We start from the raw sequence: 25,103 nt of genomic DNA, 5'->3' as shown, positions 1-25,103 counted from the left end.
GAAATCGACAAGTTGACCCTGAAATTCTTATGGAAGTGCAAGGCACCCATACAGTCAAAAAAAAATCTTGAAAAAGCAGAACTTCTCAATTTCAAAACTTACTATAAACCTACAGCAATCAAGAATGTGTGATACTGACATGAGGACAGATGTACAGATCAGTAGAACAGAATTGGGAATCCAGAAGTAAAACCGTACATTTATCATCAACTATTTTGCAACAAGGCCCCAAGACTGTTCAAAGGTAAAAGAAGAATCTTTTCAACAACGGGGCCTGGGGCGACTGAATAACCAAATACAAAAGAGTGAAGTAGGAGGAATGCATGTCATGAATTGCGCTAACAGATTAAACCTGAAATGTTGGAGGAACCCAACTCAGTCTGGAAGTATAATAAATATTTTCTATATACTGCTAGATCTGTTTTATCATATTTTATTTCAGATTTTTTTCCTTTTTATTCTCATAAGTATGATAGGCCTCATAATTTCCCATTCTCATGCTGTCCTTGTCTGGCTTTATAACCAATTTATCCTCATAAAATGAGCAGAGTGTGTTTCTTTTCTAAAGCAGGCTTGATCTATCAATTTTTTTTCCAATTTCCTCTTGTATTTCTGGGTTTTGTTTTATATATTTGAGGCTATGTAATTAGGTGCATACACATTTAATACTTCCATTATCTTCCAAGAGCATTAAAACTTATGTCGATTGCAAGAACTTCCAGTTCTAGGACACGATGGGCAGACTCACTTTTCTCTGCATCTCTCTATGTAGCTAAATACCCTGGAAACTGGTCAACACGTAACCATGAAAGGACCACAAAAGGTGGAAAGGAGATGGGCTGGAGGACTATAAAACTTAAAGAATGACCCCGTAGTGAGGTCCCTGGATTTCCTTTTTATCTCCAAGACTGGGTGCTTGGAAGGAACGCAGCCCTGAATATTCAGCAGGCAGGAAGAGAGGGAGAGAGAAGCCTGTTCTCTGGTCAAAGGGCTGGGAAAAGGGAAGCTTAGTGGGGAGGTGGTGGGGAGACATGTGGATGGCAATAGTGGTCTAATCTGCCCAGCTTAGCAGCATAAGCAGAAATCACGGATAGGGCAGGGGAGCATCTCTCCTTCTCAGAGAAGCCCTGAGAAGCAGCAGGTCCCCAGGTCACCAGCAGCTGTATCAATGGTAGAACCTGGGCTTCAGTCCCAATGACAATTTTATCTAATGCCCCACACCAGCCAGCAGCAGTGAGCTCTCTTCTGCCGGTGGTGACGGCGTCAACAGAACCCAGTTGGTGAGACCTAGACTTCAACCCAGCAGCAGAAAGGGAACCAGGTTCGGGGTTTCCTCCTCCTCCATGCAGTAGGAGAGAGCCTCCCAGACCCATGACTCCTGGTTCTCCACCCAGCAGCAAAATGCAGCCTAGATAGGGACTTCCCTCCCCTGGTGGCCACAACACAGAACGAAGGGGGAGCTCCCCCCTCCCCAGATAGCCAGAGAACAGGCCAGAGGGGTTCCTCTCCATGCAAGGGTTGAACATCTCTCACGCCTCACCTAGTGGTACCAGGCAGGTCAGAGAAGCGCCTCCGCCGTCCCAGGCAGTGTCAGCAGGGATGCGGAGCCAGGAGAATGAAGCCGACCAGAATAGCCCTGCAAGACTGGAAAATCCAATTGTCGTTGGAACTAAAGCCCACAAAAATAGGCCAGAATCTACACACTACCCTAAAGAGAGCGGTTACGTGCTAAACTTGATTTCACTAAGAGCAAGAGTCGCTTAACACAATATCCCAAGTGTTAGGATCCAAGAGAAAAATCACATGTCACATCAAGAACCAGGGAAATCGCAGCTTCACTGAGAAGGGATAATCAATACCAGTAAGGATGCCAATGCCAAGATGAGTCAGATGTTGGAACTATCTAACGAAGATTTTAAAGCAGCCTTCATAAAATCGCTTCAATAAGTAATTACAAATTCCCTTGAGAAAAATCTTAAAGGCAAGCAAAGAGAAAGGACACACTACCTATAGGGGAACACAATTTGAATGGCAGTGGGTTTACTATCTGAAAATATGGAGGCAAGAAGGAAGTGGCACACCTTTTCCAAATACGAAAGAGAAGAACTTATTAACTGTGAACTCCATGTCTTTAAAAATATTAATCGCATACCTGGAATAAATCCCAGTTGGCTATTGTAAATGATTCTTTTTATGTACTGTTGGGTTTGATTTGTTAATACTTTATTGAAGTTTTTTACCATCTATAAAATGTTAGCAAATCAAACCCAGTAAGGCATTAAAAAAATTGCCTACAGTGACCACAGTGGAAACTACTCCGGGTATGCAAGACAGATTCAACATCCAAAAATCAATCAACATAATCAACTATATTAACGGGCTAAAGAGGAAAAAAATTTTAATATTTTAGAAGTGTTTTATGTATGTATTTTAAGAGAGAGAGAGAGCGGAAGAGGGGCAGAGGGTGAAGGAGAGAGAGAGAATCCCGAGCGGGCTCCACACTGTTAGCATAGAGCCCGATGTGGGTTCTAGCTGGTGAACTGTGAGATCATGACCTGAGCTGAAATTGAGTCAGACACTTAATCAACTGATCCACCCAAGCTCATATTAATTTGTATGCTCAAAGTAGAAAATATATATGCTCATATCAACGGTCCCAGAAATTGTAGTTGACAAAGTCCAGTAACAAATCATGGTAAAAACTCACAGCAAGTTAGGGATGGAATTGAACAAGTCTGAAATCAAGGTGTTAGCAGGTTGGTTCCTACTGGAGGCTCTAAGGAAGAATTTATTCCATGCTTTTCCTCTAGCTTCTGGTGGTTACCAGCAGTCCTTGGCATCACTTGGCTATAAACACATCTCTCCATCTCTGCCTCTGTCTGGCTTTGCCTCACATGACTTTGCCTCTGTACGTGTTACCTTTGTCTTCCCTCTGTGTGTCTCTTTGTCCAAACTTCCTTCTTCCTTTGAGGACACCAGTCATTGGAGTAGGGCCCCCGCTAATCCAGTGTGACCTCATCCTAACTCTGTTACATCCGCCACAAACTTATTTCCAAATAAAGTCAGATTCTGAGGTTTCAGGACGTAAATTTAGAGGCATACTATTGAATCCAGAATGGACATGAATGGACATGTCATCGAAGAGAATATGCGATGTAAGTACATGAACATATATTCAGCTTCATTAGCCATTAGGAAAATGCAAACTAAAACAACATGGCGGGGGGGGGAGGCGCGCCTGGGTGGCTCAATTGGGTGAGCGTCCGACTCTTTGGATACATGTCATTTTACATGTGTCCAAGCCCATAGAATGTCCAACACCAAGAGTGAACCCTGATGTAAACTATGGACTTGAGATGATAATGATATGTCCACGTAGCTTCATCAATTGCAACAAATTGTACCATTCTGGTGGGGGATGTTGGTAATGTGGGAGGTTGTGCATGTGTGTGGAAAGGGAGTATATGGTAAATCCCTGTACCTTCTGGTCAATATTTCTGTAAACTTGAAACTCCTCTTAAAAATAGTCTGTATAAAAAAAAAATTGCATAGATGTAAATACACATGCACCCCTCACACAAACTAGCACAAATAAAACTGAGGAAATTTGAACCAAATTGGCAGATCATACCTATGCCAATGTCCTGGTTGTAATATTCTACTATAGTTTTTGCAAGACCTTATCAATGGGGGAGATATTCCACATTTATGGCACGCTTGGAATAGTTTGTGGCATACTAAGTGAGAATTTCTGCCTTGACCATTTTAAATATGAAATCAGTGTTGGACTTTTGTTGTTCTATTTGGATTTCCTTTGGTTTGAGGTTGATGAATCTTAAATACTGTAGGCTTCTACAAAACCGTGGCTTAAAGTAGAGAGAGCCCATTTAGTTGAGAAGGCGTGAAGAAAAAAATTTAAAGTCCAAATGAAGACATAAACTTTGGGAAAGTGATCGTACTATGACAAATGGAAATTGTCCTGAATTCTCCAAGATTGTGAGCTCTAGTTAGTAGCAATATAAGTAGGAAAATGAACAGGGAATATAACATTCATTCTTCTTTATCTTTAGATACCGACTCATTGGTCAGCCCTCTAGCACGTGCCTCATCTCGGGCAATATTGTCGTCTGGGATAACAGCCCACCTACTTGTGAAAGTGAGTTGAGATATTCTTTCCTGTTACCTTCACCAATGGATTCTAAGTTTCCTCCTTGAGTTGTAAAAATCTTAATTGAATTCCTTTTGTGCATTTGTCCCTCAATCCCTAGGGGGTTTCTGGCAACTCTTTCCTTAAATGTTTCCTTATCCCAGGATGTACCTTTTCTGAATCTGGGGACTTAAATGCAGAAAAGCCTTCAAACTTTATTTTTACTTCAAATAATTTGGAATTATGTTGACTGTACCACCCCCAGTATAACAATCATTCTGCTTGGCAAATTAGTGAAGATTTTTTTTTAAGTGTTACTCTCCAAGGTTGGTGAAGCTGTGTATGAATCAACACTTTCATGTACCTAGAGTTACACAAAACCTCTTGAAGGGTACCGTGTACTGTGACCCTCAAAAGTGGGCATCTATTTTGACCCAGTTCTTAGAACCTATGCTTGGGAAATAAACACAGACTTTTACTAGGAGTTCACTGTAAACGTTTCATTGCTGCATTCTTTATAATGGCAAAAATGTTAAAGTAACCTAAATGTTTCAAATCATGGTCTGGAAAGTACTGGAAGGAGTCATGTTAAAATGACTATGGAGAGGGGCGCCTGGGTGGCTCAGTCGGTTAAGCGGCCGACTTCAGCTCAGGTCATGATCTCACGGTCTGGGAGTTCGAGCCCCGCGTCGGGCTCTGTGCTGACCGCTCTGAGCCTGGAGCCTGTTTCCGATTCTGTGTCTCCCTCTCTCTGACCCTCCCCCATTCATGCTCTCTCTCTGTCTCAAAAATAAATAAACATTAAAAAAAAAATGACTATGGAGAATTCCCTAAGAAACATAAAATCAAAGTTACAAGAAATACCAGCCATGCACCAGAATATTATTCAGCCATTAAAAAAAGGGGGGGGGGGTCACCTGGGTGGCTCAGCTGGTTAAGCTTGGGACTTCAGCTCAGGTCATGATCTTAGAGTTTGTGGGTTTGAGCCCCTCCATCGGGCTCTGTGCTGACAGCTCAGAGCCTGGAGCCTGCTTCAGATTCTATGTATCCTCTCTCTCTGCCCCTTCCCAACTCTTTCTCTCTCTCTCTCTCTATCTAAAAAATAAATAAGCATTAAAAAAAAAGATGTCATGGAAAAGCACTTCATGACATGTAAAGATGTTAATTATATATTTTATGTGAAAACATTAGGTGACAGGACAGTACTCTGGCTAGATCTCTTAATTTAAAGATAACACACCTATATCTATTCCTGTATTTTCATCTCTGTTTCTAAATCTGTAACCTTTTGGGGCGCCTGGGTGGCTCAGTCGGTAAAGCGTCCGACTTCAGCCCAGGTCACGATCTCGCGGTCCGTGAGTTTGAGCCCGGCGTCGGGCTCTGCGCTGATGGCTCAGAGCCTGGAGCCTGCTTCCGATTCTGTCTCCCTCTCTCTCTGCCCCTCCCCCGTTCATGCTCTGTCTCTCTCTGTCTCAAAAATAAATAAACGTTAAAAAAAATAAATTAATTAAAAAAAATAAATAAACCTGTAACCTTTTGTATATCTAAACCTTGGTGAATGGCTTTCCACCTCCTTGGTGAAAGTGGGAGGAAACTTCTGGTATACATTTTGACTGTGCAGCTGCATGCTTTCTCAAGAAGATCCAGTCTCCTATTTATTCAAACTGCCCTAGGTCCATAAACTGGCTCTCAAGTCTGGGCATTGGTTGGTGAATAACCATAACTTTTTTTTTTTTTTTTTTCAGTGATTCAAGTCAAACCTAGATCTTTTCTGCTTCTGCCCATCTAATAACACTGTAGTCCGTTATTCTTCTATTTCGGTTTTAGAGATTCCGCAATCAATCAGCCCGGAGCAACGATTTCTGCAGGCAAATCATTCTCATTTCTGTTTCAATTGTCTCTGGCCCTCTGGCCCTCGAGTGCTGCCACTTGACCTCTACCATCCTGAGGTCCTTCCGTCACCATTAAATTCAGGGAAGACAATTCCATAACTAAATCCCAACGTCATTCCCAGCCTACAGAGAATAAGCACCATAGATGTTTTTCAAGGTTACTGAATATTCTGCATGAATGTATTACTCAAAGCCTTGGGTGAAAAGATAAATGTTCTCTCTTTCTTTTTTTTTTTTTATTTTTTTAACACTTATTTATTATTGAGAGACAGAGCATGGGCTTGGGAGGGGCACAGAGAGGGGGAGACACAGAATCGGAAGCAGACTCCAGGCTCTGAGCTGTTAGTACAGAGCCCAATGCGGGGCTTGAACCCACAAACCGCGAGATCCGGACCTGAGCCCAAGTTGGATGCTCAACTGACCGGTCCCCCCAGGCGCCCCTAAAAGTTCTCTCTTTCAACACCCCACCCCTGTGCACACCCCTGGTGGGGAGTTGACAAACAGATACTACATAAATCCACTCTGGCATTCGTAAATCCCCAAGTCATAGAATTGCTTCCTCAATAGTATCCTGAAAAAGATCTGGTATTTCAGCTTCGTTCAGCAGAGGCCAGACTCTGACCCGCTGAATTCACAGTCTCATTTCTGGTGTTCTGCACCTTCTTGTAGGTCATAACTTGTACTCCCCACCCCCTCCTGTACTTCCAGGTCTGCCAGGACTTAAATCAGGTTTAAGGACCAGAAACAATGCGAAGTAGTAGGGGTAGGTCCGGAGGAAGATCAGCGGTCCCTGAAATTTGGGCTGCCCGATTTAGTAAATAAAAATACATGATGTTCAGTTAAACTCAAATTTCAAATAAGCAACAAATACTTTTGTATTCTAACTATGTGCCTTGTGATATTGGGGATATACTTACCCTTAGAGCTTTTTCAATGTTTTTCTGAAATTCACATTTAACTGGACATTCTATATTTTCTCTGGCAATCCTATCAGGGCAGCTGCCTCATGAGAGATCATTACAGTTTCTTTAGAGAAGGGGAGGACCCCCTCAGACAGGGGAGGAGGGCCTGTTTCCCCTAGCAAAGGAGACTCAGCAGAACTCCCAGGTTCAAGGTATTCAGCTTTGTTCGAATCTGTCCATATATCTCCATCCCAATTTTCAGAGTCCTCCTTCCAATCAGCTCTCAAACTTTAACATAAGAGACCCTGTCGTGAATTCAATTTGTCGTGGAATCCAGCTACAGGATTGATTAGATGTTAGATTTGTGCTTCAGAAGTTTTGGCTCTGTGGCTACGGAATGCAAGTGTTTTTCTTTTGTTTGTTTTTTTTAAGTTTATTTATTTATTTTGGGAGAGAGAGAGAGGAGAGACAGTGAGCATGGGAGCTGGGGAGGAGCAGAGAGAGAGGGAGAGGGAGAGGGAGAGAGAACGCTGTCAGCGCAGAGCATGAAGCGGGCTCTATCACACCAACCTTGAGATAATGACCTTAGCCCAAATCAAGAGTCAGACACTCAACTGACCGAGCCACCTAGGTGCCCTACAAGTATTTATTTTAGGGCAGGTAGAGAAGCTTTCAGAACCAGACCCTGAACAGGAATTTAGAGCATTTTCTTTCTCTTAAGTTCTCCAAAGCACTTGGAAGCAAGCAACCAACCAGCTCGCTTTTCCTCCCTCCCTCCCTCCCTCCCTTCCTTCCTTCCTTCCTTCCTTCTCTCCTACTTGCTTCCTCCCTTCCTCCCTCCCTCCTTGTCTTCCTTCTCTCTTTTGTTCATATACTAGATAGGACCCCTAATAAAATCTTGATGAAGGTATCTTTGTCTTGTTCCCCATCTCAAAGGGAAAGATTGAAATATTTCACCATTAACCAATATTTGCTGTAGGCTTTTGTAGATACCCATTTTTAGATTAAGAAAATTCCCTTATAATATTCTTCATTGCTAAGAATTTTTTTTTATCATTAAACCGTAAAGTTTACCAAACACATTGGCTACATATATTGAACAATCGTATCTGTTTCTCTGTTACTCTCTCTCTCTTTTTTTAATGTTTATTTCTTTTTGAGAGAGACAGAGACAGAATGCGAGTGGGTTGGGACAGAGAGAGAGGGAGACACAGAATCCGAAACAGGCTCCAGGCTCTGAGCTGTCAGCACAGAGCCCCACGCGGGACTCGAACCCACGAGCTGCAAGATCATGACCTGAGCTGAAGTCGGATGCTCAACCGACTGAGCCACCCAGGCGCCCCTCTCCATTACTCTTTTAATGTAATGAATTGTTTTAGTTTCTTTTTGAAAGACAAACTGATTTTGAATTCCAATTTTATATTCTTGGAATACATCAACTTGACAAAATATTTTATAATTTTTGTATGTTGTTTAATGTGCTTTTGTAATGTATTTTAGATGTTTTTGAGATATAATTTACATATCATAAAGTTGCTCTTTTAAAGAATACACTGTAATGATTTTTAGTATATTCGTAAGGTTGTGCGACCAGCACCACTCATTCTAGAACACTTTTATCACCCCATTCCTAATGTTTTTTAGAGAGATCAGACTGTAATATTTTTCCCGTGATTTAAATACCCCGTGTAATATTTTTCCCATTTCATTTCTCCCGTGAGAAAAAAAAAATGAAATATTGTTCTCATGTCCTTATGAGGTTTTGGTATCAAACTTACAATAGACTCATAAAGCCACCTGATTGTGTTCCATAGATTTGTTTCCCTTTAAGGCATTATTTCTTCCTTAGATATTTGAAAAAAACTCACCAATAAAGCCCTATTGCCTATAGTTTATGTTGCTGGCAGTTCTTTCTTTCTTCTCCTTTTTTAAATCTCCAAGTTTTTATTTAAATTCCAGTCAGCTAACATATAGTGTAATATTAACTTCAGGAATAGAATTGAGTGATTCATCACTTATATACAACAGCCAGTGCCCATTACAAAGAGTGCCCTCCTTGATAGCCATCACCTACTTAACCCATCCCCCTGCCCGACTCCCCTGGAAGGTCTTTTTTGCAACATTTTTTTCACACCATCTAGACTTTTTATTGAAAGACATATATTTGTATATTACTACATATATATATAAAGTGCTCAGTAGCAATCATTCACTTCAATGAAACTTTACAAAGTGAACACACCCACATTAATAGCATTCAAATAAGATATAGCACATCAGAAGCTTCCCCATGCTCTTCCTCAGTGATCATCTTTCCCAAATAACCATTATTCTGGCTTCTATCACAAGGATTAGTTTGCCCCGTCTTGAATTTTCTATTAAAGGAAACAAAAAGCATGTACTCTTTTGTGTCCAACTTCTGTTGAGTGTTATATGTAGGAGACTTATCCATGTTGTTGTATATGGATCAATTGGATCTTTTTTTTAATTGTTGTATGTATTTGTTGTATGTAATTGTTGTATGTAATTGTTGTAAGAACTTAACAATTAATTTGTAAACTCGGCTGTTTATATATCAGCAGTATTTTATGCATGTGCATATGCAATAAATATCCATATATATGCAAATACAAATTTTCAAATCTTTATATATATATATATATATATATGCACATCTATATAGTGTTTATATTTACATAAGTGGAATTGTTGAGTATGAACGTAGCCAGTCTTAATAGATACTGCCATAAGATTTCATACTGTGGTTGTACACATTACACTTCTACCAAAATCAGATGAAAATTCCAGCTGCTCAATATCTTTGTCAACTTGATAGTTACCAATTGTTTAAATTTCAGCGATTCTAGGGTCTCACTGTGGCTTTAATTTGCATTTTCCTAATGACTGATGATGCAGAGCACCTTTTCATATCTTTGTGCAGTGCCTGTTCAAAATTTTCACCCAATGTTTGCTAGTTTGTGTATCTTTTTTATTGTCTTGTAGAAATTCTTCATACACAATGAACATAACACAATAAACAAAACACATTTTCTTCCAGGCTAAAATTGGTCCTTTTGCTTTCTTAATGATGTCTTTTGATGATAGAAGGTATACATTTTTATAGTGTTTTTTAATAAGACTTAATAAATCTTTTCCTTTCTAGTCACTACTTCCTCTGTTCTTTTTTTTTAATGTTTTTATTTTTTATTTTTGAGAGAGGGAGAGCAAGTGTGAGTGGGGGAGGGGCAGAGAGAGAAGGAGAGAGAGAATCTTAAGCAGGCTCCACACTCAACATGGAGCCTGACATGAGGCTCGACCCCACAATCCTGGGATCATGACCTGAGCCTAAATCAAGAGTTGGATGCTCAACCAACTAGACGGGCCACCCAGGCGCCCCACCACTTTCTCTGTTCTATGTAAGGAAGCTTTGCCTGTCATTTTATCTCTTAAGTTGATGATTCACCTCAGATTTATTTTTTGTGTGGTGTCAAGTATGGTCAAGGAATGTATTTCCTTTTTTGTATGTGTTTTTGTTTGTTTTTTTTCCTAATGGGTAGGCAATTCACCTAATACTACTGATTTTAAAAACCATTAAAAAAACATTTTTGTATATCACAATACAATAGTTTAATATCTGTGTCAGGTGTCATTATATGTGGGTCTCATTTCAGAGAGGTTCTGTGCTATTTTCATTACTATAGTTTTCATTACTATAGTATTTCATTGCTATAGTATTCATTACTATAGTATTCATTACTATAGTATTCTAATAAGAGTTGATATCTGGTGGCATCTCCTCTGCCATGTACTTCTTCCAAGATTTATTTGGTGATTCTTGGCCCTTTGCATTTCCATATAAAATTTAGAACCAGTTTGTCAGTTTCCACAAAAAGAATACTGCTTGAATTGGCATTCGGTTTCTATTGACTCAGCAGATGCAATTGTGGGCCACTTACATTTTTTAATTTTAAATTCATGAACATGAATTTTTGAAATTTTTGAAATCTTAATAATATTTGCCAATTTACATTATAGAAAATAATGTAAACATAGATATGTAACATTGAAAAATGTAACATTTTCTAATTGTTTCTTAAACACGCAATCATTTGACCTTGGAACCAACAATCTTGCTAAATTTACTTAGAAATGCAGTAGTTTATCTGCATATTCTTTTGGATATGCTGTATACATAATCATGTCATTGGTAAATAATTATCCTATTTTTTTAATCTTTTCCTTTCTTGCAGCTTTTTATTTCTCTTGCTTTACTGCATTGGCTAGAACCTCCAGTACAATGTTGAATGGAAGAGAAGATACTGGGTTTTAAAAAAAATTTTTTTGTAATGTTTATTTTTGAGAAAGAGAGGCAAAGTGTGAGTGGGGGAGGTGCAGAGAGAGAGAGAGAGAGAGAGAGAGAGAGACAGAATCCAAAGCAGGTTCCAGGCTCCAAGCTATCATCACAGAACTTGATGTGGGGCTTGAACCCACAGACTGTGAGATCATGACCTCAGCCGATGTCAGATGCTTAACAGACTGAACCACCCAGGTTTTTTAATAGTCATTATATTGGTTTTTTAATATTGGTTTTTTAATAGTCATTATGAAGCATGATGTTTACAGAAGGTTTTAGGGAGATATTCTTTATCAGATTAAGGAAGTTGCTTTTTATACCTAAGTTGCTAAAAGATTTATCACGAATGTGTATTCTAATTTATCACTGTGTATCTAATGAGGCGATCAGATCCTATTTCTCCTTCATTGTGTCAGTTTTTGTGCTTTTACATTGATCTCACAAGACATTATTGTTGTTTTTATAAACAGAGTATTTATACTCCTCCATCTATTAACTATTTCTGCTATACTTCCTCCAAATGGCAGTTCAGTCAGTTAAGACACTATTTTCCTTCAATCTAAAAAATTATCTTTTAGCATTTTTGTATTGTAGGTCTTCTGGCAAAAGATTCTTTAAATATTTTTCTAGGCATGGTTTCTTAAAAGTTATCACCCCTGTTTTCTGGCTTCTTTTAAAATTGATTGCTCTTGATTTTTTTTTTTTTTTTACAATATTACTATGATGTGTCTAGGTAAAGTTTTTCCTTTTTTTTTTTTTTTAGTATTTGTATTGTTTGAGTTTGTATGGCTTCTTGAATCTGTAGGTTTAATGATGTCTTTTATTGGTTTTGGAAAACTCTCAGCCATTACTTCTTCAAATGTTCATGCCCTGTGTTATCACTCTCCTCTGATTATCGGAATTCACTTAAATATGCATTAGGCCTTCCTTATCCCTCTATCCTATAAGTCTATTACTCTTTTTTAAGTATTTCTGATCCTTCTGTGTCTCTGTGTTTTATTCTGGATATTTTCTTCAGTCCTGGCTTCCAATTCATTGATCTTTATTCAACTGTGTCCCACCTGCTGTTAATTCCATCGGATTCTTAATTTCAGTAACTGTATGTATTTTACAATGACAACAACTTTTATTTGATTCCTTTCAAAATTTTCCCTGTTGTTTTTAATTGTTTCTTGTTCTTACCAAAAGTTTGGGTTTCGTATATTTTACCTTTGAATAGATAAACATAATTATCTTAAATCTGCGAGTGAAAATTCCAATAGCTGGGGTCCTAACGGTTCAGTTTCTATTGTCAGTGATAACGCTGCTTCTCATTCATGTTATTTTATCTCATTAAGTACTCATTAAGTATTTTATCTCATTAAGTATCTCATTGATTGTATGTCAGGAATTATACTTGAGAACCTTTCTCCGTACAAATAAATTCAAGGTCTTAGAAAACGAACCTTCTTCAGGAAGGATTTTTGTTGTTATTTCTTCCAGAAACCTGGGGACCTAGCAGTCTGGGACCACTTTCATTCAATTTCAGAAACTGTTATTTTTCTAGGCCACCCACAGTACTTGAGGAACAACTCCAGTAATCTTGATTCCCAAGGCCTATTTCTTTGAGGTCCCTATTAGTATACAGCAGAAGATATTACCAAGGCTTCCACCTTGCAAGATCTGGATTCCACTTTAGTTCCTTGACTCCATGAGACTATCAAAGTCTGCTCACCACTCGGATCCCCCCTCCTGATTCAGCTATCCTTCCCGCAGAACAGCAGCCTAAATGTCTCTTACCCAGCTTTTTATCTTCTATAAGATTATGGTCTGGTAATGCTTCACTAGTTCATTGCTTTCTGATACATCCACAGACATAGTTTATATTTTATCCAGCATTTATAGTCTTTCTTGGGGCTGGGGGGAGAATGCAGGGGTAGAATGATGTTTGATTTAAATTGTTAAGGTTACCCTTATCAGAAGGAGTATCCTTCTTAAGAATTTCTATTTTTAATTTCAAGTGTTTTGGAGTTTTGGCTGAAGTTACTTCATTCTAGTTATATAGTATTATAGTCGTACAATGTACTATGTCCTACTTCCAGATTTTCAACTGTATTGCGAGTTGTTTTTTTTTTTTTTTAATGAGCTAATATATGATCCCTTTTACATGGGTATCATGTTGTGATACCAAACTTAGGCTTGATGAAATGAGTTGGTAAGTTTTCTATTTTCTACATCTTGTGAAAAATTTGAAATTACATTTGAAAGTACATATTACCTGAAAGTAACTTGATAGCATTTTTATGTAAAATATTTTCTTCTATTCTTACAAGTTTTTTTGCCCATTCTGGCTTTCTATATCTTCTTGAATGCATATTGGTAATTTACATGTCCATTTATATCATTTAGATTTTCAAAATGTTTAATTAACATATATTAGCCTACAGCTTTATAAATTTCTCATATATATGCAAATATATTTAATACTATTTCCCACTGTTGTATATCTGTGTTGTTTCTCTTCCCTTACATTTTTTTCTTTTAGCAAGGGTTTTTTTTTTTATTTTTTTAAAGCTTTACTGAGCTAATAACAAAAATGAAAATTAAGAAGGAAAATGGAAAAGAGTAGGGGAAAGCTGTGTAAAGTATGGTAAAATAAAATGATCAAAGAGCTGTTTAAGATGAAAGGAATGTGAATTATATTAAAAATGCATATGCTTATAGGAAATAATGTAAGTAAGAAAGGCAGTATGCATGCTATTTATTATGCCCACCTAAATTACGACTTTGTACATTGAGGAGGGCACCTGTTGGGATGAAAACTGGGTGTTGTATGGAAACCAATTTGACAATAAATTTCATATTAAAAAATAAATTAAAAAATAAATTATGACTTTGTAAAAACATACCCACATGTGAAGAAAGATCAAAAGCAAATAGCAAATGTAAAAAGAGTTATACTCATTGGATCTCTGACTAGTTATTTTAATTCACTATTATTTATTTATTTATTTATTTTTTTTTTTTTTATTTTATTTTTTAATATATGAAATTTACTGTCAAATTGGTTTCCATACAACACCCAGTGCTCATCCCAAAAGGTGCCCTCCTCAATACCCATCACCCACCCTGCCCTCCCTCCCACCCTGCCCTCCCTCCCACCCCCCATCAACCCTCAGTTTGTTCTCAGTTTTTAACAGTCTCTAATGCTTTGGCTCTCTCCCACTCTAACCTCTTTTTTTTTTTTTTTTTTTTTTTTTCCTTCCCCTCCCCCATGGGTTTCTGTTATGTTTCTCAGGATCCACATAAGAGTGAAACCATATGGTATCTGTCTTTCTCTGTATGGCTTATTTCACTTAGCATCACACTCTCCAGTTCCATCCATGTTGCTACAAAAGGCCATATTTCATTTTTTCTCATTGCCACGTAGTATTCCATTGTGTATATAAACCACAATTTCTTTATCCATTCATCAGTTGATGGACATTTAGGCTCTTTCCATAATTTGGCTATTGTTGAGAGTGCCGCTATAAACATTGGGGTACAGGTGCCCCTATGCATCGGCACTCCTGTATCCCTTGGATAAATTCCTAGCAGTGCTATTGCTGGGTCATAGGGTAGGTCTATTTTTAATTTTCTGAGGAACCTCCACACTGCTTTCCAGAGCGGCTGCACCAATTTGCATTCCCACCAACAGTGCAAGAGGGTTCCTGTTTCTCCACATCCTCTCCAGCATCTATAGTCTCCTGATTTCTTCATTTTGGCCACTCTGACTGGCGTGAGGTGGTATCTGAGTGTGGTTTTGATTTGTATTTCCCTGATAAGGAGCGACGTTGAACATCTTTTCATGTGCCTGTTGGCCATCCGGATGTCTTCTTTAGAGAAGTGTCTATTCATGTTTTCTGCCCATTTCTTCACTGGGTTATTTGTTTTTCGGGTGTGGAGTTTGATGAGCTCTTTATAGATTTTGGATACTAGCCCTTTGTCCGATGTGTCATTTGCAAATATCTTTTCCCATTCCGTTGGTTGCCTGTTAGTTTTGTTGGTTGTTTCCTTTGCTGTGCAGAAGCTTTTTATCTTCATAAGGTCCCAGTAATTCACTTTTGCTTTTAATTCCCTTGCCTTTGGGGATGTGCCAAGTAAGAGATTGCTACGGCTGAGGTCAGATAGGTCTTTTCCTGCTTTCTCCTCTAAGGTTTTGATGGTTTCCTGTCTCACATTCAGGTCCTTTATCCATTTTGAGTTTATTTTTGTGAATGGTGTGAGAAAGTGGTCTAGTTTCAACCTTCTGCATGTTGCTGTCCTTAATTCACTATTATTTAAGTCACTGTCTCTTTTCCCAGGAATTCCTTGTGGGCCGCCCCCGAACATTGCCAATGGAAGTTTCACTAGCATCAACAGAGAATATTTTCCATACGGGACGGTGGTGACCTATCGCTGCAATTCTGGACAGAGAGGGAAAAAGCCGTTTGAGCTTGTGGGCCAGCCGTCAATATATTGCACCAGCAAAGACAACCGCGTCGGCACGTGGAGCGGCCCTCCCCCTCAGTGCATCATACCTAATAAATGCACACCTCCGGAAATTGAAAATGCAATAATAGTATCTGAGCGCAAAACCTTATATTCCTTGAATGAAATCGTGGTGTTTATGTGTGAGTCCGGCTTTGACATGAAAGGACCCTCCAGTGTGAAATGCCAACCTCGAAACAGATGGGAGCCACAGCTGCCAAGCTGCTCTAGGCGTGAGTCTGACTGAGGCTTTGAAGGGGCCTACAAATGGCATGAGTTGTAAAAGGATCGGGAGATTAGTGTTTGTTCCGGGGGAGGATGCGTGGGAAGCAGTGTGGGTCAATTTGGGGGGATGGAGCATGAAATTAAGAATCTCTCTCTGCCCCTCCCCCGTTCATGCTCTGTCTCTCTCTGTCCCAAAAATAAAAATAAAAAACGTTGAAAAAAAAAATTAAAAAAAAAAAAAGAAAGTGGGCGTGTGCATGTATGTGTGTGTGCACTTATGTGTACGCGCCTTCGTTTTGAAAGCAGGAGCTTAGTTAATCAAGGAAGGAGACATTTGAGACTCTCCTGTTGAGCACGTCTCCGGGCGAAATACCAGCTCCAGTATCTCTCAAATATATTGAAAACTGAGGTGGACTTTCTAGTCAGCTGTGTCACAAGCACTCCAATTTTTTTAGTCTTTATTTATGTTTGAGAGAGCAGGCAGGGAAGGGGCAGAGAGAGAGGGAGACAGAGCATCCGAGGCAGGCTCTGCACTGTCAGTGCAAAGCCTGATGCGGGGCTCGAACCCACTAACTGTGAGATCGTGGACCTGAGCCGAAGGCAAACGCTCAACCGGCCAGGCGCCCCTGCGATCAGCACCTTAAATGCATGATCTCATCTACCCTTCACAACACTCCTTTACAATAGGGCTATTCTTATATCCATATGGCAGTGAAGTTTGTTTGGTATTTCAGAGGTTGAGTAAACCGTCCAGATCACGTGCTGTTAAGTGGAGTACCCAGGAATGGAAGCAAATGGGTCAGACTCCAGGGCCCGAGTTCCCTGGTCCTAGTTATACTTCAGTCAGCATCTCTCCCAGAAAATCAGAAACTGGCTTATGAAGACAGATATCATAGCCTCAGACTAGTGGCCAAGACCTTAGAGTTTGTCTGTTCTGGTCCATCTCCTACATTTTATCATTAGGAATCTCAAGTTGAGAGTGAAAGTTGCTTAAAGCCAAACAGATTTTCCCTCATTGTTAATTGGATATAGATTAGGTTGAAGTGCAAATGAGCTCAGATGCCTTGAGCACGAAGAGGGCTATGAATGGAGGTTGCCAGACCTTGAGTCAAATACTCTTTAAGCAATATGCCCTCTCGTTACAAGGATGGGTTTATTGAGTGGACGTTGTTCTCAATGGCTTCTCTCAATGGCCTTGTATGCCACAATAGCTGCCTTAGGAGTGGATGGGTAAATGCTGTGGCTGATCCGTAGGGACAAAGACGGAGTTTACCAACTTGTAAACTTGTACCAACTAACACCAGCCTTGTACAACCACTGAGAGCTGGAAGGACAAACAGACAAAGTGATATAAATATGAATGATTACTACATTCGATCATAGGAGTACAGTAAAAGACATGGGAAATCTATTAAATAGATTTAGGCTCCAGCAGCCCTCTCTTCTGAAAGATGAGCCTATAAATTGGATCGCCTTTCTACCAAATATGTGGGTGGAGAACCCCACCAATACTAATAACTCCATCTTGAATAGCCAGCACTAGAAGAAGGGACTTGTAAATGTATTTCACCTTGTGCTGGGGAGAACTTGGCTCTAATTATCTGCTTCGGACCAGCTGTGAGGTCTTCGGCTACATCTCCATATTTTTAACTGCCATATCAGTAAAAGGAGGGGGCTAGAGTATCGTTTGATTTCCCTTCTTATAACACCAAACCCCTTTAACTGTGTCTCTGACTCCTCAGAAGGGTTAGAATTTAGCAAAAGATATTTCTCCATAAATGACTGGTACTTTGCACCTGTGCTTTCCACAGTATGTGCGCCGCCTCCAGAAATTCCGCATGGTAAGCCCACCCCAAGCGACAAGGACAGTTTTTCCCCTGGGCAGGAAGTATTCTACAGTTGTGAGCCTGGCTATGATCTCAGAGGGACCGCTTCTGTGCGCTGTACGCCCCAGGGAAACTGGAGCCCAGCAGCCCCTACATGTGCAGGTACCTGCGGTTTCCTCTGGTTTGCAGATCAGTCTTCTTGTTCTTCACAGAGGCAGTCTTACCTCTTTGTTGTTGTTGTTGTTGTTGTTTTCCTAGTGAAATCATGTGATGACTTCCTGGACCAACTCCCTAACGGTCGTGTGCTCTTTCCACTTAATTTCCAGCTTGGGGCAAAAGTGTCCTTCATTTGCAATGAGGGGTGAGTATGATGACCTGGCACGGAGACCAGGGACTCAGTTCTGGATGCTAATATGATGGTGCCCTGGGCAGTGGGGGTTTATCCAAAAAGCAAGCTGTCTAATGGAACAGAAGTACCAAAAAAGACTAGTATTTGAGGCAACGATTGGGAAGTATTGTAGCAACCACATAGAACCATGAACGGATGCTTAAAAAGGAAGAACAGTAAAATATACTGAACAGCGGAAGTATAACAACTGATCTTGACTATTGAAGTGAAACTATTTATTACTACTGATGCCTATTTATTACACGTATGAATAAAAAGTAATTTGTAGGCGCGAAGGGAGAAATATTGCAGAGGGCTTGTTTTAAAAAAGTTTGATATAGAAAAGAAAGTTACTTATAAGGTAAGTGACATGCAGGGACTGTTTCAAGAAAATCTGAAACCAGTCAGTAGTGAAATGTGGAATAGGAATGAAAGAGTAAATGGGAGTATTTTTAAATCTAATTATATGTCATCTGATTAGGATTAGGCAGTGTTGAAGGAGCATGAAGACTGATGTTCATGTTCCAAGCAATGTCATTAACTCTTTATGTGACTGTAAGTGATCTTGGTATTATGTTCCCACACCGCTGACAGGTAAAAAGCATGTTGTTCTCAGTACATTCCAAGGGCCCTTCATCAGGCATCAAATATCTGTCACCCAATAAACACCTGGAGGCAACTCAGGCAGCTATTGGTCCAACAATAAGCCAGATGTTTGGGGATGATTGTCCTCCAAAGAATCCTCTCTTCTCACCTTTTCTTATTTTTCCTAGATAATTTGGTTTTCTCATCAATAATCTGGATATGCCACAGGTGTCATTCGGGAACATTCCGAATGTGTTGGCAAAAAAGGGCACTCTCTGATGCCTTTCTCTTTGCTAACTTGAATTGGAAGTTGTTTCCCTCCTGGTCCAGTAAGAAAGGAAAGGGCTACGGGTTGCGTTAGAGGACAAAGTTCCTTACAGAGACAAATAGGGAGCTGTCCGAGGGCAGTCAGGGGCAGACGACCTCCTGAAGGCCGAGGACCAGAGACAGTTGTTACTGCTCTGTCCTCACTGGAAACTGCAATCTCTCCAGACGTCTTGGTGTCAGACCCTCTATCAGCTGAGAAAACAAATGAGCGGAACTTTTTCACCCGGGGTTTAACTTAGGAACGAAACTGTATTTCAGCAGAAGGACAGAAGCTGAGATCTGTCAGTGAAGGGGAGAGAGACATGTGCGCTCGCCCGGTCACTACTGCTTTTGTTCCTCAGGTTCCGTTTAAAGGGAAGTTCTGCTAGTTACTGTACCTTGGTTGAAATGAAAAGCCTTTGGAACAACAGTGTTCCTGTGTGTGAGCGTGAGTACAAGGGATATCTGTTCAGGTCTGCACCTTCCTCCTTGTTTGTTTGTTCAATGTGCTTTGCCTGTAAAATTATCTAATGTTTGCCCCTCTGTTTATCTTCACTTTTGATTGAAATATTTCTTTGTTGCAAGGATTGTTTCTGGGGGAAATAAATCTGCGCATCGTGTGTTTTGGATACCATGCTATAAACGTTTACGAGCATCCTTTGTGCTCCAGGTGGAGAGACATGCTTCACAGAAGGAGAGAAATTTAAGGCCTGGGCTCTTCTTCCTGTCAAAAATGATACTCCCGCTTCTGCTTTTCTGTCCTTCTTCGATCATCTATTCATTCCTGTCCTCATTCTTTTAACAAAAATTTTTGAGCACCTGTTATGTGCCAACAACCAGTCTTCTAGACACTAGTAATATACCTGTCAACAAGAAAGACTAGGACCCTGCTTTCGTGTTGTTTATATTCTTGTGCAGAAGGAAAGACAAAGAAAATAACAAGCAAACGCATAAATAGATGATTTCAAATAACACCAAGTGTTATTAAGAAAAAAAAACAGAGTGACGCAATAAAATGGTTATATGAAGGGGGATAAGGAATGCCAGGAAAAGAATAAAGTCTCCATTTAAAATAAGGTGATTATAGAGGGGCACCTCGGTCCCTCAGTCAGTTGAGCATCCAACTCTTGGTTTCAGCTCAGGTCGTGATCTCATGGCTTGTGAGACTGAGCCCACGTCAGGTTCTGCACTGGACAGCATGGAGCCTGCTTGGGATTCTCTCTCTCTCTCTCTCTCTCTCTCTCTCTCTCTCTCTCTCTCTCTCTCAAAATAAATAAATAAACATTTAAAAATAATAAATAAGTAAAATAAGGTGATGATGAGAATCCTCACTGAGAAAGTGACATTTGAGTATTGGTGGGAAGTGGTTACTACCAATGGACATAGACAGAGGAATAACTTCCCATACAGATGGTAGAAAGGCCCAAGGCAGACACGTTCCCGGCATTTTCTTTGGCAAACCTGTTTTTGACATGTTCTCAGAAGCCGATATGGCTGATACGGGGCGAGCAAATAGAGGAGTGGTCGGAGGTGATAAGAGAGCGGTAACTGTACATCCCGTAACAACGTGGGTTTTCATTCTGAGCAAGATAGAAAGCCACTGGAGCATTGTAAGTAGAAAAGTAACATGATGGAATTTATTTTTAATGATATCACTTTGGCTACTCTGGAGAGGACTCAGTTGGAAGGAACATACCTTAGATCGAGATTCCCTGGAAAACAGTGTTGGAGGCAAAGCATAAATTGTCACGCTCTATTAGAGGGTGCCGTTCTGGAGCAACAAGAGTGAAGGAGGAAAAAAGGGTGCAGGAAGGAAAGAAAAGCTGATAAATAAAATATGTTGTGTTGCTGAGGTGGCCGTAGGCTTTACCAAAACGAGCAAACAAAAAAAACCAGCTGGCTGTTGGCTCATATAACACATCCCTGAAGAGGTTCTGTGAAACCAGAACTGTCTAGTAGAAAGAGAAAGAATGAGCAGTTTATTTGCTGGATCTTCCCTGTCTCTTGTCTCCTGTTTATCCCAAGGGTATTAAGGCTCTTGTTTCTACGCTGTATTATCTCATCCCTCTGGACAAACTCTGAAGACACTGGAACCCATGACCTGCTCCATTTAAGACCAGAAGTGGTGGAAGGAGCCAGAGTGGCCATGGATCCCAGTCATGTTGGCTTGGATGTGGGAGTTACTGTGACCTCTACGTAATGTGCGAGAGCCCCTATCTCCCCCTCACTTCCGGGGGGCTGAGACAGCCAGTACTGTTAGAAAAGGAGGTGACAGGGGTGTCAATCAGCATTCCCAAGTGAGAAAGCAGCTGAGGGCCCAAAAGGGAGATGCAGCCAAGGAAATGTAGGGGGATGGCTGAGGGTATAAGTTGGAAGGCTGTTACACAGATCTAACCACAGATGTTGGATAGCAGTGGGAGAAGAGGTAAGAAGTGGTCACAGGCTGGGTATACTCTGAAAGGTGAAATGACACAATTTGCCGATGGTTTAGAAACAGAGTTTTTTTTTAATGTTTTTATTTATTTTTGAGACAGAGCATGAGCAGGGGAGGGGCAGAGAGAGAGAGAGACACAGAATCCGAAGCAGGCTCCAGGCTCTGAACTGTCAGCACAGAGCCCGACGTGGGGCTCGAACTCATGGACCGTGAGATCATGACCTGAGCCGAAGTTGGATGCTTAACCAACTGAGCCACCCAGGCGCCCCAAGAAACAGAGTTTAAAATAGAAATTCAGTGAGATCACCGAGGTGGGGAATGGGGCCAGAAAAGGAATGCGTGGGCTGAGCCTTGTAAATCCAACACTAATAAGTTGGAAAGGTGAGAATGAATCAACAAAAGAGATGAAGAAGAAGCAGCCAGTATATTAAGAGAAAAACCAGGAAAGAAGGAGGTACAGGCTTCTGGTTACAGAACGAGTACGTCACGGGAACAAAAGATGCAACGTAAGGAATACAGTCAATGATACTGTAATGGCAATGGGTGCGGACATACAGGAGCTTCACTTGTGGAGAGCAGAGTGTAAGATACGGGAAGGGATAGGGTTGTCCAGTCACTATGTGGGTCAACCGTACCCAGGGAGAGAGAGAGGGAGACAGAGACAGAGAAACAGGAGGGTGATATATCTTAGAAGCCAAGAGAAAATTCTCTGAAGGAGGTGAGATTCTCCAGAGAGGTCAAATAAGATGGTGGAAAATTATTATGGGGTATAATGACTTGAAGGTACCAATTGGCCTTAACAAGGAGTTTCAGTGGAATTGTGGGACAAATGTCTGATTGGAATGAGTTCAAGGGGGAGTGAAGGGAAGGAAGGGCAGACCATAGGCCACATCTCAGAGGAGTCCTGGTGTCACAGGAGTAGAGAAATGGGATTATTGCTGCACAGGGAAGTGGGATGAAGGGAGCTAGTTTTTTGGTTTTGGTGTTTGTGTGTGTGTGTGTGTGTGTGTGTGTGTGTGTGTGTGTGTGTTTTAATGTTTATTTTTGAGAGAGAGAGCTCAAGCAGGAGAGGGGCAGAGAGAGAGGGAGACAGAGGATCTGAGGCAGGCTCTGTGCTGACAGCAGAGAGCCCGATATGGGGCTCAAACTCACAAACCATGAGATCATGACCTGAGCCGAAGTCAAACCCTCAACCGACTGAGCCACCCAGGCGCCCTAGTTTTTGTTTTTAAGAGGACAGAAATATAATGTGTTAAATACAGAAATACTATGAATATATTCAGTCTGCCCATTTACTTCTTCACTAAAACAAACAGGATGTTGCTTTACCTTCTGATCATAACTATTGAAAAATATGTTTACAATAGAATTTTTTTTTTTTCAAATGAATGTTTTGCTCTAAAATTGTTTGGAACTTTTGTATTTATATAACGAAACTTGATCATTATATCCTTCATATTTGGAAGCCAGCTATTTGAAAATGTTAACTTTCTTAGCATATAGTTAATTAAGAAGCATGAAAGAAAGAAAAAAATGCTCCCGAGAAGCCAGATACAGCTAAAATCACTTGCTAGAGGACAAACGTTGGTTAGGTTAGTCCACCTTTGATTAGCTTATCCATAATCCTTTCAAGAGTATCATCTTCCCAAATATAGATCAAAGCAGAAGGGGAAAGGAGCTTCTCCAGATCGTTATTTAAAAACAAACACACAGGGGCGCCTGGGTGGCTCAGTCGGTTGAGCGTCCAGACTCCCTCTTGGGTCATGATCTCACGGTTTGTGAGTTCGAGCCCCGCATCAGGCTCTGTGCTGACAGCTCAGAGCCTGGAGCCTGCTTTGGATTCGGTGTCTCCCTCTCCCTCTCTGCTTCTCCCCCGCTCTCTCTCCTTCAAAAAAATAGAAACATTAAAAAATTAAAAACAAAAACGAATAAAAACAAACAAACAAAAACCCCTGTAGAAACCAATAAGTATCTCAAAGTCGTAAAACATTTCTGAGTCTTCTGGAGCATGCACAGGGGCATTGGGATGTTTCATTTCATTATGATGGCATTACTACAACCATTCATTTTGCTTTGGAGCCTAACAGCCTCAAGTCATCAAGAAAAGATTAAATCAGGGATGCCTGGGTGGCTCAGTCGGTTGAGCGGCCGACTTCGGCTCAGGTCATGATCTCACGGTCTGTGAGTTTGAGCCCCACGTCGAGCTGTGTGCTGACAGCTCAGAGCCTGGAGCCTGTTTCAGATTCTGTGTCTGCCTCTCTCTGACCCTCCCCCGTTCATGCTCTGTCTCTCTCTGTCTCAAAAATAAATAAACGTTAAAAAAAAATTTAAAAAAAAAAAAGAAAAGATTAAATCAGTGATAGATAGTAAATGTATAATATATTTTGAAAGATTTCTCTGGGATGAAGAGCCTCGATGTTAAAAGACTTGGTCTATCTTGTACTTAAAATAGTAGGGGATGTACAGTAGGTCCTCAAAAAAATTCCTGTTGAATTAATGGATAACTTTCTTATTAAATGAATGCCTTCCTTGTCAATGTGGTTAAGATTTTTGTCTATTTTAAAAGAATGAGCTCTCAATTATCCAGAAGTTTTACGTCTTCAAAGAGTTCAGGATGATTAAGTCCCTCCTAGACTTTGTAATAATAAACATTGGTTTCAGTGTCATTTCATTTGGAAGCATCTCAACAGCGGCCTAATATATTTATTTTATGGTTTATACTCTCCCTGAGAGTTTAATCATTTAATTGGCTACACAGTCACAGCATCCCATAATTGTAGAATCAACTCGGGTTAAAATGTAAACATTTTGATGTAACTTATAGCTCTTGTGTTCCTTCTAGAAATCTTTTGTCCAAGCCCTCCATCTATCCTTAATGGGAACCACACCAGAACTCCTCAGGGAGGAGTTCCCTATGGAGAGGAAATTACTTATATGTGTGACCCCCGCTCAGCCAGAGGGATGACCTTCAACCTCGTCGGGGAGAGCACCATCCGCTGCACAAGCGACAGTGAAGGGAACGGGATTTGGAGCGGCCCTGCCCCTTCCTGTGAACTTGCTGGTCCTGCTGGTCAGTACCCACGTACCCCAAGTGGATTCAGAATATCAGGCCCAGATCCTTCATATGTCTCTAAGATTATGGTGTGTGCTTGTGAGTTCAACTTTGTCATAAGTGGAAGCGTCAAAGCTCTAAAACTCTTCTTGCTGGTGCAGTGGTGAGCAGAGTGGGGTAAGAAGGGAGAGGGACGGGGAGGGGAAGATCAAGAAGAAAAACGTATTCACTGGAGAGGACATGAAAACAACTGGCTATGAACAGTAACGAATGCCGGATGATTGCCAAACACTCCCCGCAAGTTCATCGTCTGCCAAACTGGCAATATGGATATTATTTAGCTAAGGCTTTAGCCAGTCCTATGCCAAATAGGCTAAGTGACCAAAGAAACTACTTTTGTAGCTTAAGACCTTGACTCAAAATATGCCCATCTGTCCACTGGCTTGTGGGGCCCACCTTAATCTTTGCCCTTGAACTTATCCGTTCTGAGAGTTAGAAGCAAGG

The 25,103-nt window shown here is 40.6% G+C and overlaps 1 protein-coding gene across 2 annotated transcripts in view; it reads left to right on the top strand.

Moving 5' to 3' along the window:
- LOC132686278 (complement receptor type 1-like) overlaps nt 1-25,103 on the top strand; it is a 68,273-nt gene that overhangs the window by 8,779 nt on the left and 34,391 nt on the right. For both annotated transcript variants that reach the window (XM_078441402.2, XM_078441403.2), the window contains 6 exons: nt 4,071-4,156; nt 15,618-16,016; nt 17,820-17,996; nt 18,093-18,195; nt 19,476-19,561; nt 24,390-24,617. In XM_078441402.2, the coding sequence (XP_078297528.1) occupies nt 4,071-4,156; nt 15,618-16,016; nt 17,820-17,996; nt 18,093-18,195; nt 19,476-19,561; nt 24,390-24,617 (1,079 nt within the window). The remainder of the gene's footprint in view (nt 1-4,070; nt 4,157-15,617; nt 16,017-17,819; nt 17,997-18,092; nt 18,196-19,475; nt 19,562-24,389; nt 24,618-25,103) is intronic.

Source organism: Panthera onca, chromosome F1, assembly GCF_046562875.1.
Source record: "Panthera onca isolate mPanOnc1 chromosome F1, mPanOnc1 haplotype 2, whole genome shotgun sequence".
Classification (NCBI taxonomy): domain Eukaryota; kingdom Metazoa; phylum Chordata; class Mammalia; order Carnivora; family Felidae; genus Panthera; species Panthera onca.
The sequence above is the reverse complement of the archived record's forward strand: the minus strand, read 5'-3'. Positions and strand labels throughout refer to the sequence as shown.